The sequence below is a fragment of the Mesoplodon mirus genome (assembly GCF_964341445.2).
Source record: "Mesoplodon mirus genome assembly, chromosome: 3".
NCBI lineage: Eukaryota > Metazoa > Chordata > Mammalia > Artiodactyla > Ziphiidae > Mesoplodon > Mesoplodon mirus.
In genome coordinates, this window is record NC_138978.1 from 108887155 (window position 1) to 108908143 (window position 20989).

General features: G+C 45.0%; 1 protein-coding gene across 1 annotated transcript; it reads right to left on the minus strand.

The window, feature by feature from the left end:
• Positions 1 to 20195: 20195 nt before the first annotated feature.
• On the minus strand, positions 20196 to 20603 carry NHLH2 (nescient helix-loop-helix 2; the record flags this gene model as incomplete). The annotated part of the gene is made up of 1 exon (XM_082614585.1): positions 20196 to 20603. The coding sequence occupies one exon, from the start codon at positions 20601 to 20603 to the stop codon at positions 20196 to 20198; it is 408 nt and encodes a 135-aa protein (XP_082470711.1).
• Positions 20604 to 20989: the final 386 nt, after the last annotated feature.

Here is a 20989-nt window from a genome sequence, read left to right on the forward strand (position 1 = left end):
TCCATGTATGAATAGACATGAGAATGAGCCCAACTTGAGGCAGACTTGTCTTGCTTTCTTTTTGAGAAGTCTATCTTCCCCTCGGCAGTTTCATGCACCAGTCAGAAGCACAGACTCTGAGTGTGTGTCTTAGTTCTTCCCCTTAGTAGCTATGTGAGCTCAGACGAGTTACCTGATGTCTCTGAATCTCAGGTTCCTTATAGTAAATCAGGGACCATCACAGGGTTGATATTAACATTAAATGACATGAGGTCCATGAAGTGCCTGGCACAGGGCCTGCCACATAGTGCTTCGTGTAGGGAAGTGCTTTCATTACTCCTGATCTATTTGCCTCTGCATCCTACCTGGTCTTCCAGCTGGACAGCTGGAAAAACCCTCATGGCTGTAACTCCCCTGAATCTCCAATTCTTACAGTCAGCGGATGGCAGAATGCCCCATCCTCCTGAGACTGGCATTCGGGTGGGAGGGAGGGGACCTAAATGCCAAGCCAGGGGTCTGCTGATTACTTGGAGGCTTTCCTTCTCCATCTCCTAGGCACTTGCCCTCCTTGATTCCAGGAGCAAATTGGCCACCAGGTCCTCTGGTTCTACCCTCTCAGAATTCTAACTCCAGTTGTTATGTTGCTGCTAGCAGACTCTAGATTCCAGGCCCTTATCCCTGGACCCTAAGCCGCTGAAGTCACGTCCTCTCCTACTCTCTCTCCCCTAACCATCTGCCTCTGGTCCATCCTCAAACTACTGTGTGAGTTCACCATGCTCAGGGGTCATTATGAAGGTTAAGTGAGTGAATGCCTGTGAAGCGCTTAGCACGATGCCTGGATCACAGTGAGGACTCACTCCATAAATGGTCCATGCTGTCAGATTTGATAATGTCATTCCTCTACTTAGAAACTTTCACTTGGTTCCCCACGGTTTACAGAATGAAGTTCAAATTTCTGAGCACAGCATTCAAGACCCTCAATGGTCAGAACTCCATGGACCCTGAACTTTTTCAGCTTTGTCCTTGTCCTATGGCATTCCTCCTCCTTGGAATGCATTTTTCCATTCTGCCTGTTGCAACCTGCCCACTGAGGCCCAGTGTATATACAATGTCCATGAAGCATTTCCTGATTCACTTAGTTGTAATTAATCACCTTTTCTCTTGGGCTCCCATAGGATTTAATTTATATTTCCACCCTACCCACTTTTGCCCTATGTTTGTGTTAGTAAATTCTGTTATCAGACTTCTTTCAACTAGAGAACGAACCTGAAGTCCAAAAAAATGTTTGAATTGTTGAATACAGGGGATGTTGGCAACCAGTGATAGAAACTATGTGGGTGAGGCAGACCCAGCCTGCACAACAGAACTGCAAGAAAGGCTGTTGGAGTTGAATTTGATGGCGAAGGCGTGCGAGGACAGTAGGCCGAGGGAAGCTCATCCGTGTCAGGGCAGCCAAGCTGGGCTTCCAGGCACCAGAGAGATCTGGTATCAGTGGGCCAGGGAAGATGTCTGCTCTCCAGAGAGGAGGTGGACTTTATCTGAGTGGAGACTGATTGAAGATTAACTGTCTCCACAGCCTCAGGGGCCAAGCTGCCTGAGAGACACCAGCAAAACGGAGGTAGTTTATAACCGCAGCTCCACCCCTCACCAGTAATGAGCTGAGCACAGGCTCCAACTCTATGCATTGTCCCAAGTCAGGTGAAGGAGAGGGTTAGAGAGAGGAGACCCCTAACTATGCACCCAGTGTGAGAGGGAATGTGATCCCTCCTGCACGTGGCTTTGAGGGGAGCCCAGTCCTTTGAGCCTGTGATGGACAAGAGAGGGTGGGCCTTGGGGCAAAGGAAAACATGTTCCCCAACTCATGTTCTGTCACAACTCCTTCCCAGACACAAAACTGCCCTACTGTTCCTTCACTCCTGGCCTTTTCCCTCCCTTTCTCTTGTCAATTCTTTTTCTCTTCTTCATTCCTGCCCATATCGGAGTCACCTTGGGTCACCTTGTCCTTAGTAACTGTGTCAATGCCCAGACCATCAGCTTCCTTGTTTCAGGCTAATGTTTACAAACAATTTATTTTCCTAGCGTAAGTATGTGATAATCCCCAATGAAAAGTATCAGGAAAGTCACGTAACATGGGATGTTTTCCATCACACAGGATTTGGGAATGAAGGATTTGGGACTTGACTGTCCTTGTGCTGACCCTTTCTATACTCTCCCACCATGGTTGGGCTGGACATGCAAAATGTACCATCATATAACTTTGGCTTTGAACAAACTCCATAGGAAATTATCATTCTGATTTATTTAATTAGGCTTTGGTGGACAACTTTCTTGGAAAGCTTACACCTAAGGTGCTCCGTGAGGCCCAGAGGTAAGAGGCTGGAGACTACAAGGGGGCTTGTCATTGCCAAATTTTTCTCTGTTCTTGGTAGAGGGTTGTCCTGCAGCGCTCTCCAGGTTTCATTGCTTTTATTCCATGATTACCAAGGACTCTTTCAGATCATAATTCCCTTGGCCTTGTAGGCTCACCACAGAAAGATGATGTGGTGGGCAGCAGCCTTGAGAATACAGTCTGCTAATAATCATACTTCTCATGGTAAAGTTAACACTTGGGATGTGACCTGGGAAAGAAGGGGGGAAATGATATAAGACTGGAGACAGCACTACATACTCTGTCTTGTGTTCCCTGGCTCCGACTCTCTCCCCACCAGTCCATGTATTTTTATCTAATAAATGAATAAATGGACAGCACTAAAAGGTAAAAATAAAAGACATAAAAGAGTAACCCTTGGCCAGACGGGAGCAGCTGAGAGAGGGGAGAAGCTTGGCTGCAGAGTCATGGAAGGATGTAGGGGCTGGTTGTGTGGTTGAGCCTGAGGCTTTTCAAAGCCCTCACTGAGGGAGCCTTGTCCTTTTACTCCATCATTTACTTTCCCAAATTACTGCCTGTGACTGTAGACTGAACTCAGCAAACTCACTTCAGTAATTTACAGCCTACTTACTTTTCCCTAGTATGCATGAGGAATCAAATCAACTCCTGGAACTTAATAAAAAGAAAAGAAGTCGCTCTTGGGGCACAGGGATCAGATGCGAAAGACAGAAAGATAGCTATCATCTAGTTCTTATTTCCCCACCCCTGGTCCTGGCGTGCTCCCCCTAGGGTTGGGGATTATCTCACATGAACTGGTGAGCAACTTCCCATCTCTGCTGGTCAGGGAGAAAACCTCCAAAATAAGGTGGGATCTATAGGTGTCCAACTGATGAAAAGAAGGCAACGTAAGTGTTACCAACCCAAGTTTGAGAACAGGGCCCAAAGCTGTAAGGGTGTTCTACTTTCCGAACCGTCCATTACATAACCACATTCCCATGGTCTGACTCCCCAAAGGCTATTATATCAGAAGTGTGAGGCTGATCTTTAATTGGCTATTGTCTGCTAATATCCAGGCAGAAATCTAATTACTATTGACTCAACTACTTTCTCCTACTTAGGGAAATGTTCATAAATCACAATATTTTATTTACAGTCGATCAATATAAAGCCATCTTTTAATCTGTGTTACATTAAAATTAGTCTTAAAAATTTACCTAAGCAAATAGTTACGGAAGTAAATGATCCAAAAATGAAATGCCACAAGCCCTTACCCCTCTGCGCAAGTCTGCTTTCCAGAAGCAACCTCTTTTAATGGTAATTGTTTTTTCTCTCTCTCTTTTTTTTTTTTTTTTTTTGTGGTACGCAGGCCTCTCACTGTTGTGGCCTCTCCCGTTGCGGAGCACAGGCTCCAGATGCGCAGGCTCAGCGGCCATGGCTCACGGGCCCAGCTGCTCCGCGGCACGTGGGATCCTCCCAGACCAGGGCATGAAGCCGTGTCCCCTGCATCGGCAGGCGGACTCTCAACCACTGCGCCACCAGGGAAGCCCATGGTAATTGTTTTTAATTCTTATGGTGGTTCCTTCCATACCTCTAAATCATCGGATTATCAGTTAGACATTCCCTGTTAACTCCATTTAAGGTGAGCAACACTTTATACACCTTTCTCCACCCTTCTTCATTCCCACAACATAGTAAAATAACTATTTTTTAATTTCTATAACTTCAGCAAAAATATGTAAACCCCTCTTTCTTGTTTTATCAACCTTGATTTCTTAATCTGTAAGTTAAGGATAGTAAAAGCCCTACACTTCTTTCCACCTCCCCTTCTCTCCTACAAGTACAATCAGCTATGCTTTTTCTTTTACATTTCCAAGGTTGATAACATCTGTTTTGTAAGTATCATTAAGCCTGCCATAATTTGTCTATAGCTTTATTCTATAAGTTAAAGATCAATAAACAAAAGAGATTTGAATCAATGAAAAAATACACTTTTTAAAAAAATTCCATCTGCTTTTTTATTTTTTTGTGGTACGCGGGCCTCTCACTGCTGTGGCCTCTCCCGTCGCGGAGCACAGGCTCCGGACGCGCAGGCTCAGCGGCCATGGCTCACGGGCCCAGCCGCTCCGTGGCATGTGGGATCTTCTCGGACCGGGGCACAAACCCGTGTCCCCTGCATCGGCAGGCGGACTCTCAACCACTGCGCCACCAGGGAAGCCCTATTTTTATATTTTTTAATATGGCTACTAGAGAATTTTAAATTACATATGTAGCTCATATTTGTGGTCTGTGTTATATTTATTTTTTTTTGAATTTTTGAACTTTATTTTATTTATTTTTCTATACAGCAGGTTCTTATTAGTTATCTATTTTATACACATCAGTGTATACATGTCAGTCCCAATCTCCCAATTCATCCCACCACCACCACCACCCCCTTTCCCTTCTTGGTGTCCATACGCTGGTTCTTTACATCTGTGTCTCTATTTCTGCCCTGCAAACCTGTTCATCTGTACCATTTTTCTAGGTTCCACGTACATACATTAATATACGATATTTGTTTTTCTCTTTCTGACTTACTTCACTCTGTATAACAGTCTCTAGATCCATCCACGTCTCTACAAATGACCCAATTTTGTTCCTTTTTATGGCTGAGTAATATTCCATTGTATATATGTACCACATCTTCTTCATCCATTCGTCTGTCGATGGGCACTTAGGTTGCTTCCATGACCTGGCTATTGTAAATAGTGCTGCAATGAACACTGGGGTGTGTGTGTCTTTTTGAATCATGGTTTTCTCTGGGTATATGCCCAGTAGTGGGATTGCTGGGTCATATGGTAATTCTAAAATACGCTTTCCTGAATAGGAAGATTCAACATAAAAAAAGGTCTTCTCTTCCTAAATTAGTTTATAAATTTAATGTAATACAATAAAAATACTATCGGACCTTTTTTTTTTCTGGGCTAGATAAGTTGATTATAAAGCCCATTTGGAAAACAAAAAACAAGCAAGAATAGCTAGAAAAACTCTGAGAAGAAGAGCAGTGGGGCTGGGTTGAGGGCCAAGATCTACCAGGTATTAAAAGAACCTTACAAAGCTTTGTAAACCATAATGAAAACAAGATGGTATTTGTCCATGAATAGACAGAACAATGGAAAAAGATCTTATAAAATCCAGAAATATTCAACTGCATATGGAAATTTAGTATATGATTAAGGAGAAATTCTGTTATTAGGAGGATGCACATTTAGGATCATGTCTTCTTGGTGAATTGACCTTATTATATGAATTACCCTCTTTACCTCTGGTAATACTTCTTGTCTTAAATTCTACTCTGTCTGTTAATAATATAGCCACATCAGATTTCTTATTATTACTATTTGCATAGTATACCTTTTTCCATCCTTGTGCTTTTAACCTATTGGAACTTTGAATTTAAAGTGAATCTCTCTTTGATCTTGTCATTATTTGCCCTAGGAGAATGTTGGAATGGACTGTAATTTCAGGTACTTTTGGTTCACGTTTGGATTCTACTCTGATAAGTTTCCAGAATCCAATCACTCTCAGAATGCATATAACTAAATGATATCTCTGCTTACTAGCCCCTCCTCCACTGGAAAAACTTGGGTAAAAATCCCACTTCCAGGCATCTGCCCTTCACATACACTGGCAAAAATATCAAGGACAGATGCTCAAGATTATATATTGCAGTGCTATTTATAATAGTAAAAGACTAAAAACAACCCTAATGTTCATCAATAGGGAACTGGTACCTCTACACAACAGAGTATAGTGTGGCTACAAAAAAGGAAATACCTAGGAGTGGAATGATTAGGTTGTAATATAAGTGTATGTTTAACTTTTGAAGAAATCCACAAAATATGTTCACACAAATACTGGCACATGAATGTTCATAGCAGCTTTATGTGGAATAGCTCCAACCTGAAGATAACCCAAATATCCACAAGTAGGTGAATGAGTAAATATTGTGGTTTATCCATTTAATGGAACACTACTCAGCAATAAAAAGGAACAAACTACTGATACATGCAACAACATGGATGAATCTTAAAATTATTGTGCAGAGTGAAGGAAGCCAGTGAAAAAGGAATACAGATGATATGATTACATTTATGTAAAATTCTGGAAGATGAAATCGAATCTATAGTGACAGAAAAATTGGAAATTGGCTGAGGACAAGGGTGGATGGAGGAATGAATTATAAAGAGGCACAAGGAAACTTCTGGGAGTAGTAGATGTGTTTGTTGTCTTGGTTGTGGTGTATACACATGTCAAAATGGATAAAATTTTACACTTTAAACATTTGTAGTTTATTATCTTTATATTACACCCTTAAAGTATTTTTTAAAGACATGTGACTATGTCTACATGTTCTTATGGAGTGATTTCTAGGATATATTAAATGAAAACACAATATGAAAAGAAGTACATATAACATGCCACTATTTAAGAAATTGAAAGATATGATATCTCTCTATCCATATTTTGCTTATATGTATATTTTTTTCTTATATAAAAAAGAGAAGGATAAACCATAAAAACAAGTTTTCTGTAGGGAGAGGGAGGAAATATAGTGGAGGCAATGATGGGAATATAAAGTTGATTCTTTAAATATACCTAATTCTGGGCTTCCCTGGTGGCACAGTGGTTAAGAATCCACCTGCCAATGCAGGAGATGTGGGTTCGATCCCTGGTCCGGGAAGATCCCATATGCCGCAGAGCAACTGGGCCCATTGTGCCACAACTACTGAGCTTGCACTCTACAGCCCTCAAGCCACAACTACTGAGCCCACATGCCACAGCTACTGAAGCCCGCGTGCCTAGAGCCTGTGCTCAGCAACAACAGAAGCCACTGAAATGAGGACCCATGCACCACAATGAAGAGTAGCCCCTGCTCTCCACAGCTAGAGAAAACCCGCGTACAGCAACGAAGACCCAACGCAGCCCAAAATAAATAAATAAAATAAATAAATTTACTTTAAAAAATATATATATATATATACACCTAATTCTATAGATATGGTTTTTGAAACATGTACATAGCCTGCATAATTCTAAAACAAAATTAAATTTAAAGAAGCAATTCTGGAAAATTGAAAGCAAAATGAAATAAATGATTCCCAACTATAAATCCAGTTGGGGGTGTTACCATACAGAGAGAAACTATTTCAAGTAATTTTAAAATACAATAAATATGACTATGTATCTCTAGTGGTATATAACCTAAGAGAAAAAGAATTACCAGAGGGGAGTCTTTGAAACCATCTTTGCAGTTATCTATTCACTTTCTGAATCCTTCTCTTTACCCATTTAATGACTTTCAAATGTAAGAGGCTAAAGCATCACCTGTGCCCCGATCCCTTTAATTTTATGCAGGAACTCCACGTATATTGGGGACACATTTTGGTTTCTTCTGGCTGCACCATTCACTCTGGCATGGGCCAGAAAGATGAGCGGCAGGTTTGGAAGCCTGATGGATCCCCACTCAAATCTCACTTCCTGCTCTGGGAAGAGAGTAGAACTCCAGGCAGCATTGTTAGATCTACAGTTCAGATCAGCATACTTTGCCTCTTAATCTTCTTCTTGAAACTGATTTTCTTTAACCTTTCTTTAATCTTTCCCGATTTGGATCCCAGGATGTGGCTTCCTCCTTTTTTTTGTTCACACTGTGGGCTTGGCCAGGCTGCACTTCTCTTCATGTTTATCAACAGCTGAGAATATCATTACCTGTGCTGATACAGTCGATACCGGTACTAATGGGCAAGACTTCTGGATTAGTGTTTGTATTGCAGGGGGAGGGGAGGGGAGAGGGCCACGAAGACACTAAGTTGCTGCACACTGCTGCGTTTGGGTGATAAGCCTGGGTGGGGTGGGGCAAGTGGTGGAAGAGAAGGGTTTCCAAACAGCAGCCTTTTACATACACCACCTTGAGATTATTTCCTCCTTTTATAATCATAATTATTATGTGAATGTTTTCACGTGTTAACTGTGCCTTTCCTCCAAGGAGCTGGAGACTGGCCCCTTCTGCAAAACCCATGGTGCTTTGCTTCCAGAGGCCATCTCCTAGTGTCACCATCTCTTTGAGGGGCACACCTCCAAGAGATACAGATCATCCAATAGAAGAGAAAACCTGATAAAAATTCCCCTGTCCTTTGTACTAGAAAATAATTTTAGCATCACACTCTGTCCATCTGGACATCATTAATATTGTCAACCACTCCCTTCAGTAGCTTTTAATGTCTAAATAATTACTCCCTGTGGCCAGAATCCGACATGATGTCACTCCCCTCCTGATTTGCATTTCATAGATAACAGACAGCTTGGGAATTACAGGAGGCTTTGTGAGCTGTTCTGAAAGCCTAACACTCCCACCATCACCTCAATCACATCACGTCCCCTCCTCTAAATCTGTCACCCAACCACGCAACCTTCCCCCAGTCAATTACCCTTTTCCTGCCGTTACACCATCACTGGTTCTCTCTATACCAAGCTCATCATCCTGATTGATAACTGGAAACAGAGTTGACTAATCGGGACATTTCAACGCTTTGCTTGATGCGGGCATCCTTGCCTTTTCATTCCTGTGTGTGAGAACACCTCCTCCCAATACATTCATCACTTTTTCACTTGGTAGTTGCCCCTCTTTTCAGACACACAGCCACCCACCCAGGGAGAGCCTAATGTCTGGGCACAGGCTCCTCTAGTCTCCTCCTGGGTGTCTTCCAGGTCATCCTTTTGTCCCCTTTTCCCTCACCCAGACGTGGACAAGCAGAAATGCTTCTCAGGAAGCCAGGTAAGAGTGAAGCCAGGAGGTGGGCTATCAGGAAACAGAAAGTTGTTCTCTTTTTGAATATTTACTTGTTTTCCTTTTTACCTCTTTTCACATTTTTTTCTCTTTAATTTCTCCTTTTCTTCCCCCATCTCTTGGCCTCCCTCTTCCCAGTTAGTTATTTTCCTTCTCCACGTCTAGGTTCGGCCTTTGTCTACACAATAGCAAGCATCTGGATGTACGGTGCAAATATGCTGTCAAATACGCAGATGTTTCCAAACATCTGGGCAGTTTGGCACCCCGCAGCAACAACAGCTGGATAATGGAATTAATTTTTTACTTTTCAGTCATCACCTGACATCGGATGGACAGGATCTTACCAGCCACAACCTGAGCACAGCCCATTATCTGCGAGCACTTCTTTTCTCCTCTCAGGGAATTATCTCTGTCAATCATTTCATTGTTGAAGAAAAGGGGAAGAAATGTGTCTCTTCTTGGGCCTGCAGTACATCATCACTCTATGCCTCAGTTCTTTTCTTATTGAAAGAGCTAGTGGGAGCTGACAATTGCTTTGACCTTTCCCACCCCAGAGGCAGGGAGAAGAAAGGGTAAGACATGTGAAACATGGTTTTCTCCACACAAGTCTGGAGAATTTGACAAGAACTTGTTTCTTATTAGAACCACTCTATCTGGTTTGAGATTTACCCCACTCCCCCCATTCTCTCTTATATTCTTGGTACCACTCTATGAGAGAAAGCAAAATGATGGCACTTTATTATTACTGTCCATGGTGTTTCATGAAAGGCCCACATTATCTGTTTGCATTTTTCTCAGGTAGCTTAGAAAAACATTGCTCTGCCACACTGGGGCCTTCAGGAGAAGGCCCTAGAGGCTCTAGAGGCTGCCCCAGACAGCAAAGTGTTCACATTATCTCTGCTTATCTCTGGCGGCCTCAAAGTAACTTCTAAATGTTAATGAAGCTGCAGGACATCACCAGGGTAGAATCAGCATTATCTCTCTCTACCACCCCCCCCCTCGCTCTCTCACTGAAGGACAAATCCCTGCAGAGGTGCAGTAGCTGTGCCCACCCAGGGCTACAATCACAGAGGTGCATCTGTGTCTACACGTGCAAATCGGTGTGGCTTAATTAGAGAGAGAGAGAGAGTGTGTGTGTGTCTCTTTTCAGGAGATTTGGTGGAATAGAGACTCAGCCCCCAAATCAGTGCAGTCAGAAAATATATCAGTCAATTTAGTGAAAACCAGTTCCAGCCCGAGTGTTGGCCGGAGCCGCGTAGACGCGGCCAAAGTGGCCGCAGAGCGCGGCGGATCAGTGAAGAGCCTGGGGTCGCAGGCCCACGCCGCGTCCCCAGGGTGGCAGTGTCACCCTGCTCCACATCCCCGGCGCTGGCCGGGCTCCTCAGGAGGCAAGCAGAGTGTCCTCTCCCCTCCCCCGCCTCCCCCTTCCTCCCTCCCTCCCATCACCCGTCCTCTCCCTCCCTCCACCTTCTCCCAGAGGAGGTGACAGACGGGCCTGTAATTTGGTTCCATTCGCTCGACTGGAGCAACACCTGCCCCCCTCCCCTGGGATGCGAGGGTCTCATCCCAAACCATGCAAGCAGCCAAAGACAAATCCGGGCCCACATGCAAATACGACAGCACAGGGGGAGCAGCGCGGCCTGCAGCTCAGCCACTCGCCGCGTTCTGCCCACAGACCAAGAACATCAAAGCCCGCTGGAGGTTCCAACCACTAAAAATCATTAGTTTTAAAAAATTAATCATTAGCTATTGTAGTAAGTAATATCTCCTCCCGCTGACACCACAAGACACTAAAACAAAGTGGCTGCTACTGGAGGTCCTGATGGCTAAGTGCCGAAATAGAGGGACAGGGGAGCTGAGATACGTAGATGTGACAGCCCGAGATCACTGGCGTCTGTCACACCCACGACACAGTAGATGTTCCATTCCTGGATGCGCTCACTTTCTTTGTGTAAGTGTTCAGTGCCCACACACAGCCTCCCTAGTAAGAACACTCATTTCTTTTTCCCAGTTATTTAAAATTGGACCAGGACACTAACCACTAGGCTTTTCTGAACATTTTCCAAAGTCTAAAGTGTTGTCAGGATGGTCCCGCTAGAGTGACTCATTCTGGCTTGTCCTGAGGCTTGATGCAGACCCATAAGATGTGGCGCTGTCAGTCCCCAATCCTCTACAGCCACACTCAGAACGCACCCTGCCTTTATGCCTTGTCACCTGCTCCTCTTCTCTGTGACACTGAAGTCTCTCAACAGGAGAGGACAAGTCCAGGGGCCCAGGCCAATGTCTAGTCCAGGGCCAAGGCTGCTTAAAAGAGAAAATTTGCTCTTTCAATTGCTGTAGTTTTTTATTTTATGATTTTCACAAAAGAGAAACTTTTGTATTTTTTCCTTCTTTTCAAAGTATAAGCTTTTGAATTTTACTGCCCTTCAGCCTTATTTTCCACTAGCAGCATGACCTTGGGCATGTTACTTGACTTCTCTGTGTCCTGGTGTCTTGTCTGTAACTTAGGAATAATAAGAGTCCCTGTCTCACTGAGCTGTCGGAGGATTAAGTGAGTTAATGGGAAGTGCCTGGCGTAGGGTGAGTGCTAAGTGTTTGCAGTTGTTTTTGCTGATATTGTTATTAGTCACCGGGCTACTAACCACACGCCAGGGCAGACAGCGTGAGGTCGGTGTGTAGAACGAGCACGGGATTGGTGTCAAAGGCTTCTAGGTGGTTCTGCCGCTCAGAGGGTGTGAGACTGGGTGAGTCACTTAACCCCTCAGAGTGTTGGTCGTACCCCGGTGCCAGGCCTGAGCGACTCACAGAGATAGCATGTGTGACAGGTTTGTGACCTAAAAGGACGTGCTAGGGGAGCTTGTTACTGTTGTTAGTGGTCCTCAGGCCTTCATAGGTGCTGCTGTCCAGGGGGTCTGGCAGGTCCTCACTCCCGAGTCCCCGGAATGCTTTCTATGCCACGTCACCCCCTCACCCCAGTTCTTCATCCACAGCTAAAAGAATCCATCTGACTTTTCGTTTTTACATCTTTAAAATCGGTCTAAGTTGTGCTCTGGCCATGTGTCCACTCCGTTGTGTTCCAGTGATCCCTTCTCCGTCACCCTGAGCTATAGCTAGCCAGCCAACAGCCACCAGCCACCAGCTACCCCAGCACGGCCCACATAGCAGCCGTGAGTGTGGAATGGGCTTCTGTGCCGAAGTGGCCAGTTAAGTCCATCCATGATGGGGCAGGGGGAGGGTGGCCAGAGGGGCACTCTTGTCCGATATGTGAGTAAGAGAACATGCCAAAGTTAAGGAGGACAGGGGATGGATTTTTTAAATAGAAGGAAGACTACCAGAGAGACAATCCAACTGGCTGGCGGAAAAAGATAATCAGGAAACATGGGTTAGAACAGCTGTGAAATTCCCCTCAAAAATGTAGGTGCTCACGGACAGTATTCAGGAAATACTATTAATTTGTTTCACTGTAATAATGGCATTTCAGTTTTGTTAAAATAATAAAAGAAAAAGAGTCCCTTAACTTTTAGAGAAACTTACTGGTGTATTTATGAATGAAATGGTGTGATATTTGGGGTTTGCTTCAAATCCCCCAAAGTGGTAATGAGGAAGCGTGTGTAAGTGTACAAAGAAATGTCAGTTACATTAGAAACCAGTGTACTATCCCCTTAGCTTTGGTAGATGTTCTTAAATCATCCATAAGAGTGTTTTTTGTTTGTTTGTTTATTTTGGTTTTGTTTTAACGTAGTTGCTCAGAAAGTTCATGCAGATTGATTTTTACTCATCAGGCCCCACTTGACTCACACCTGAACTAAGGTAACCTCCCCCATCGTCCTCACCTCCCCCTCGAATGCAGCTCACCTCCCGCTGCTCAGGGGATAATCCCCAGCCCTCATACTGCTCCACAGAATCACTTCTCGAGGATTTTCTTTCCTCTCTTGCCCTTCCATCAGTCTGACCCTCTCAGGCAGGCAGACCCCAATGTCCTTTTCCTCCTACTTCTCCCATCCTGATTCCAGGTGATCCTAGGGAGGCTGTCCCTTCTCCTCCATCCACCAAATCTTACCACTTTTCCTGTGATTCAAGAAGCTCATGAAATCTTCCCTACACTTTCTTTCTTTTTTTTTAATTGAAGTATAGTTGATTTACAATGTTGTGTTAGTTCCAGGTGTACAGCAAAATGATTCAGATTTATATATTTTTTTATTCTTTTTCATTCTTTTCCATTTCATAAGATATTGAATATAGTTCTCTGTGCTATACAGTAGGTCCTTGTTTATTTTATATATAGTAGTGTGTATCTGCTAATCCCAAACTTCTAATTTATCCCTCCCTCCCCAACCCCCTTTCCCCTTTGGTAACCATGAGTTTGTTTTCTGTCTGTGAGTCTATTTCTCTTGTGTAAGTAAGTTCATTTGTATCATTTCTTTAGATTCCACATATAAGTGATGTCATATGGTATTTGTCTTTCTCTGTCTGACTTCACTTAGTATGATAATCTCTAGGTCCATCCACGATGCTACAAATGGCATTATGAACTCTTCCCTTTTCTTGGTATCTTTCTGGAATGATTAGCAAGGAGATGAGGAACCTCCCTCCTGACCCAGAAATACTTAGCAAAATTCATTAGGAAATTTCAACAATTTCTCTCTTCATTACCTCAAAAATAATTTAACTATTTAACTTTTGAAAAAGTTATCTGCTGTAAGAGCCATTACAGAAAATGCTATTGAGATCTGAAGGTGCACTGGATATGTTCTAAGTGCTTTATGTGAATTAACTTAATTAATCCTCCTAATAAAGCTACAGGGTAGGTACTACAATCACACACCCCCATTTTACAGGTGAGAAAACTGAGGCACAGAATTAAGTAATTTTTCAAGGCCACAGCTAGTTAGTAGGAGATCCGGAGTTCACAGCATTCAATGCAATGGGAAAAAGCAAGATGATAAAAGAAAAGGCATTGGCCAGGCCTCCCACATGGAGTGGAGTGGGATTCTCAGACCTGTACATAACTTTAGATGTGTATGTTTATGGTTTATTCCATGGATTACTCTTTACTTACCTATGATGTTTTCTGTTTTATAGGACAGGGATTATTACTGTCTGACTTTCTGTAGAGTTAATAATGTGTCATATGCAGATGAATACAGTTGGTAGAGACCACACATCATGAATACATAAATGAATTATTAATGTATTATTATTTTTAGCTTCCCTCATACAGCTTCCTATGCATACTATAAATACAAAGTTAATAATAATCGTTCACATTTATCAAACACTTACTATGTTCTTCCTACTCTGGAAACACTCTGCCTTATCCCATGGAAGCCTCACAGCAGCATTTGAGAAAGGTGCAGGCATTGTCCCATCCCACACATTTGAAAAGGAAGGAAAGTCACATGTTCAACATCATACATTTAGAGTAAGCTGGACCCAGGGTCTGAACCTGGCCCCAGAGTTTTAGGTCTCAGACACAGGGGTGGGAGAAATAAATTCTGACATAATGACGATTGTACCTGAGATTCAGAGAGCAGAGCAGCTCACGCTGCCCAAAGAAACTGAGGAAAGTTTTGTAAAGTGGTTACACTTGAGTTGGGTGACAATGGCATCATTGGAATTTTTCTGGGCAAAAATAAAGTTGGAGGAGAGCATTCTAGGCAGAGGGAAATCAAGTGGAGGTTATGAAAGACGGGCATCTCCAGGGTAGTGAGGAAATCTGAATTTGGCAGGAACATTTAACTTCAGGAAGAGTGGCTGAAGGTGATGCTAGAGAGGATCTGAAACAAGGTTGTGAAAGATTTCTGTGCCCAGAGAAAGAATTGGAGTTTTATTTTTTTATAGGCATTGAAGAGTCAAGAAAAATGTCCAGGCAAGGGATGATGTGCAGTGTGAGGATGGGCCTTGATGTGCAGAGGCGTGTGGATGGGGGAGGCTGAGGAGTCAGGCTCACCCGTGTGGTGGTGAAGAGTAGTACCATGGACAGTGTCAGCGCCAGACTCCTGCAGGAGGGGCTGATTCAGGACTGCCACTAGCCTGCAGTGTCTTCCCAAGAGTTTAGCCCCAAGTCAGGGCACACGCTTGACCTGGCAAGCAGAACAGAGGCTCGGTCTTAGCCTCCACATGGCCCCTTGGTTTGGTGGCTGGTGCGTGCACTGCAGATCCGGCACTCCTTTGGTATGTCTGATCTGAAGCTTCCCCTGATCACATGGGTGGAGACATGGGGTGCAGGAGCTAAGGGTGGGGTATGTGCATGGCCCCGCCGTCCCTCTGGCAAAGGAAAGCCATGGGGTATGATGGGTAAGAGCAGGGGTTTTGATGAACTGACAGACATGACTTTGTGACCCTGGGCAAGTTATTTTATTTCTCGAAGCCTCAAGTTCCTCATATGTTAAATGGAGACAAAAGTACCTACTGCATTGGGTTGTTGTGAGTTAAATGAGATCATGCCTGCAAAGCACTTAACTCGGTAAGCACATAGTATACACTCAATACACGTTAGCTATTAATATTTCTACCACTACCAGTACTAAATGAGGTAGCCCTTCTAAGCCCAGAAAAAGCGTATCAGCTGTGCACACGTTCACATTAGCTGTCCCCACTCCCCTAACTCCTGCTGCCCTGAACCTCCATGGGAGCAAGACAGGCATCTAGAAACAGACAGCAGCGATGGGAACTGGATAAATTCCAGTGTTACAGAGGTCGGCTCTGTCTACTAACCTCATCGTAGCATCAGGTGATGCTTGTTCAAGAGGCAGGGCCACTGGAGGAAGCCTCAAGAACAGGGTTCATATGGGAAGCAGGCATTCCCAGCCCCAGTCCTCCACCTCCGCCCAGCCTCATTTCTTTCTGTACCCATTTCCCCTGACCTCAGGCTGCTCTTCCTTTCCCGTTGCATCCCATCACCCACGCCCTCTGCTGCTGCTCCTCCCGTTCTCTTCCCCATGCAAGGGAAGGGTTTTTTTGTGGGTTTTTTGTTTGGGTTTTTTTTGCCCAGAGCTTTTCTTTCTTTTTTTTTTTTTTTTTTTGCGGTACGCGGGCCTCTCACTGTTGTGGCCTCTCCCGTTGCGGAGCACAGGCTCCGGACCCGGACGCGCAGGCTCAGCGGCCATGGCTCACGGGCCCAGCCACTCCGCAGCATGTGGGATCTTCCTGGACCGGGGCACGAACCCACGTCCCCTGCATCGGCAGGCGGACTCTCAACCGCTGCGCCACCAGGGAAGCCCTTGCCCAGAGCTTTTGCCCCTTTTCTCTGGATGTCTCCAAACAGTGGCAGATGTGAGGGGACACTGGGGCATAGAAATATGCAGCCCAGGTGTCCTCGTCAGCTGGGCCAGGTGGGGCTGAGTTTTCTGGGGAGCAGCAATGCCCTGGTGAGTTGCTGGGCAGTGGGGACAGAGAGCAGAAGGGGAGAGGAGCAGTTGGAGGAACGGTGGTCCCAGGTCTGCCTACAGAGGGAGCAAGCTGGGGGTGAAGGGTGAGGCTGCTGCCAGTGGGGAACGGTGAGTGATCCCCAAGAGCTGTGTTGGGGGCCTGAGCACAGGTCAACAGGATGCTAGAAGAAAGGGCACGAGGGGCAGCAATTGTGGAGGCTGCTGGTTAGGCAGAGCTAGGTGGCTACTCAGAGGTTTCCTCCTCAGAGAGGCCTTTCCTGACAGCTCTATCTAAAATAATACCCTCCACCAGCACCCTCAGCTGCCATTCTCTATTTCCTTACCTTGGTTTATTTTTCTTCATAGCCTTGAGCAATGCCTGAAGTTAACTATTATTTATTGTCCTCAGTGTATGGCTCTTCTCCAGTAGACTTTGTCTCATTTGTTGCTCTATTTTTAGCACCTAGAGCAATGCCTGGTACACAGTAGGTCCTCAATAAATATTTGTTGAATGTCAGACTGAGTGATCACCATCATCGTTATTCGGAGAAGACTCTATTCCTTTATGTATGGCTGAGTACTCAGAGTCCCTGCCACATGCTAGGGAGCAGCCAGTCACCCTCTGGTCCAGCAGAGTGCCACAGTGTTGCCCTTCTTTTTGGGGGGTGCTCACAAGCCTCGGATTTGAAGTGACATTGCAGAGATCCTCTCCTGAGATCACGTGGGCTGTGTACCTGGGAAGGGATGTTGCCCTTTGTCCATGTCTTCCCTACGTCCAACTCCAAGGGCAAAGGACTTAGTCTAGAGAGGGGAGTTAATAGGCTCCTCCTAGGTGTCAGGGGGAGGACTGTGTTGGTCAGGAAGTTGGGCTCATAAACCAGAAAAGGGAGGCTAGAAGTTGACTTCGTTTCCTTGGCAAAGGAGCAGGGCCAATTTCTCTGTCCTACAACAGAGAAGTGCTATTAGGACGGGGAGTAGCTACGTCACCACACTCCTTGAGGTGGGAAGGGAGACCTACAAACACTCAGTCCAAAGGTAGTGTGTGTGCAGGCCGAGCAACTAACCACTGCTGCAGGGACCACAACTTGGTCCAGATACAAGGCCAAAGAAGCCACCATTATTTTTCATGTCCTAGGAAGTGCTCTCCTCAGCTGAAGAAGAAAACGAAGTCTCCCTGATCAGGTATCTGTGAACCTGACTACAATAAAAAGTGAAAAATGCTCAGAATCCCGGATATTTTATAGCTATAAAACCAAGCATCCACATAATTGCATTTTTTACTTTGCAACCAGAGATTTGGTGTGATATAGACCCATAGTTGATAATATTCTATATATGTGTGTGTACATATACACATATATATAGTCTTTAAGTTATTCATGTCTTCTGCTTATAGACAGAGTATTCCACGTTTTTATATTAAGTATAGGCTTTTGTAGATAACATTCTTCATATCTCCAGGTTGGTCCAGGGTTTCGTTATTTTTTTCTTGCTTGCAGATGTCATGTCCTAAATCTATGTCCTGATTAGATGTCTGAGTGCTATAGTACAATAGTGAAATGCACCTTGTTCTTAATAAAGTGCTTAATAAGGACTTAGAGTCATCATCTTGGGGTCTTCTCACTTTCATTAAGTAGCCATGTGACTTAGTGCAGGGCATATAAACTCTTTGGACACCAGTTTCCCAACTCTAATTTGAAGAGATTGGGTTAGTTACTAAATTTGCTTTTAAAGCAAAAGAATCTATGATTCAAGCAATGTTTTTATATAAACACTGATAATCTTTTTTCTTCATTGAGAGAAACATGATTTATGTCACCATCATATGTGGGGCATCTATTTATAGACTGATCAGTGTCCAACTTTAGGAAGAGCATCAAATATCTCAATACATGTTAAGATTTGGTTTTGTTGTTGTTTTTAAATTTTAGCTCCTTTCTGAGGAATTGAGTCCATTAAGATATTTCATGCTCAGCCAGTACATTCATTATTTTTAGACAGTATGCTTAAAATAAAGGAGATGACTTTGTTTGATACCTTTATTTATATGCAAAACAGCGCACCATTCATGAGATATGAAAAACTCGTCAGATAGAAACCAGATTATATCTATTTTCACTACAAAATATTGCATTATATAAAGCAACAGAGACACAAAAAAACCCTGAAAAAGACTAAATTCTTTGGATAGCAGATGTGTTTTTTTTTTCCCTTGTCTCTAAAATACACTCCTTGTTTTAAGAGTTTCACAGCTGAGAACATGAAACATTTTCAGGTTATAGACTTTTCTTTTTGGTTGTCACAGAGGAAAGTAGTTCTGAATTCTTTTTTTTTTTTTTTAGGAAAATAACTTAATTTCCTAAAATCATCCCACACACAAACATCACACACACACAAAGAAGCTACTCTCCTTATCAACGGTTTGCAAAGTACTTTTCAGACATAACTACAGATAAGGATAACAACACTTACTTTTTAAAAAAAAAAACTATAACAGTGAAGTGCTAGTGTTGCCGATCTCACAACAAAAGAACCTTTGAGGAACAAACATCTTAATATATAAAATATGTTTAGAAACAGGGAGATGTGGGAAATTTGTTATACAAGTGCAATATAATTAGAGCAAAAAGAAAGACCACAGTATAATCTCAACAAACACGTAAAACGTTAGACATAATTATTCCACAGGAGGAAGTGTAAACACTTGACTATAAATAAATCGGCACAGAGTGTCCAAAGTAAAATTATCACCACTCTGAAAAATAAGTGTCTTGAAAAAAATACGCTACTCCTTCTAACATAAATAAAAATAGGTTGTCTTTTCTAACTGCACCTATGGGTCCACATGTTTAAGGTCACAAATAGATGTTTTTGGATATATAAAGGGGCACTTCGCCTGAAAAAGCAATCAGATATTAAATTTTCCATTTAAATATGGATTTTCCTGTCTACATTAGCGTCAGACCTTGGGGTTAAAAATCTCACCAAACTCAAATCTTCCCACAATATCTGTTTGTTCTCAATGTATCTTTTTAACCTTACCATATGTTCTAGGCTTGCCTGTTTTACTTGGATTCTAATATAATCTTTCTTTTCACAACGGATCAGAAAGTTTCCTGTTCCACCCTCTGTGTCTTGAATCTCTGCCCTGGAGGAGATTCCCTCCCCTCCCCTCCCCTCATGATGTTTGGTGATTTGTCAGTTAGAAAAAATCCAGATAGTCTAAAGTTAGAAGCCCAGACTCTGAGCTTCTGCACTCATTCTTTCAAAACATGAAGATCTGTGGGAGATGAATGTAGGAGAACTCAGTCTCCAGTGAGCTAAAGCAACAACCCCTAAAGGGATCCTAACACGTGGAGGGGAGGCCTGGAGGCCACTCGTCTGGGTGCTCCAGGAGGTTCGCCTTGCCTGGAAAATACTCCCTACAAGCCCCAGGGCTCGCCAGACAACCCCACCCTTCTGGAGTCGGAAACCTTCCAGAGTCGCCCTGCAGACAGGAGAGAACACGGTGCGAGCCTCCTACCCGGTCCAAGGCCGTGGCGGCGGCCGTCCCGCTGGGCCACCGCTTCCTCCTCCATCGCCGCGGCGGCCGCCCGGGTTGGCCGCGTTTCACCCACTCCCGGCCAGGCGGCCCCGCGCCGCGACCCCGGCCCTACACATCCAGGACGTGGTTGAGATAGGAGATGTAGCAGATGGCCAGGCGCAGGATCTCGATCTTGGACAGCTTCTTGTCCGGGGGCAGCGTGGGCAGCAGTTTGCGGAGCTCGGCGAAGGCCAGGTTGAAGGCCTCCACGCGGATGCGCTCGCGGGTGGCGTGGGCCGAGCGGTACTTGGCCGTGGCGCGCCTGCGGCGGCGCTTCTCCTCGCGGCTCAGCTGCTGCGGGTGCGGGTAGAGCGCGGCCCGGCTGCCGCCCTTGCCGTCGCCTTCGGCCTCCTCCACCGGCTCCAGGTCCGACACGCTGCCCAACACCTTGGCGTCCGCGCCACCCAGCGACTCCGGGTCCGAGGGCGCCGAACTGGGGTGGTCCGAGTCGGCGGCTTGGTCTGGACTCAGCATCATTTTGGAGGCTGAGGGGGAGTCAGAAAAGCGATCAATAAAAGGAATGGGGGTCTTCTTTGGATAGGAGCGAGAGCGGGCGAGGGCCTAGCCTGCCGGGCCTCCGCGCGGCCCGGGCCGCCTCCCCACGGCAGGCCGGCGAGCTCCGAGGAGCTGACCCCGCGGGGAGGGAGAGCGCCGAGGCGGGCAGGCCCGAGAGCCGAGCCCTGCGCCACCGCCCGGCTCAGGAGCCAGCGAGGCCTCGCCTTGGCCCAGGCCGCATCCTGGACCTGACACCGAGGCCTGCAGGAGACCCACACCGGCCTGCGGGCCTGCTCCGGGGAACGACCGCAGGCCTGCGAGGCCGCTCCTGGGTTTTGTGCCTCTTTCGGCTAAATACAACTCGGCCA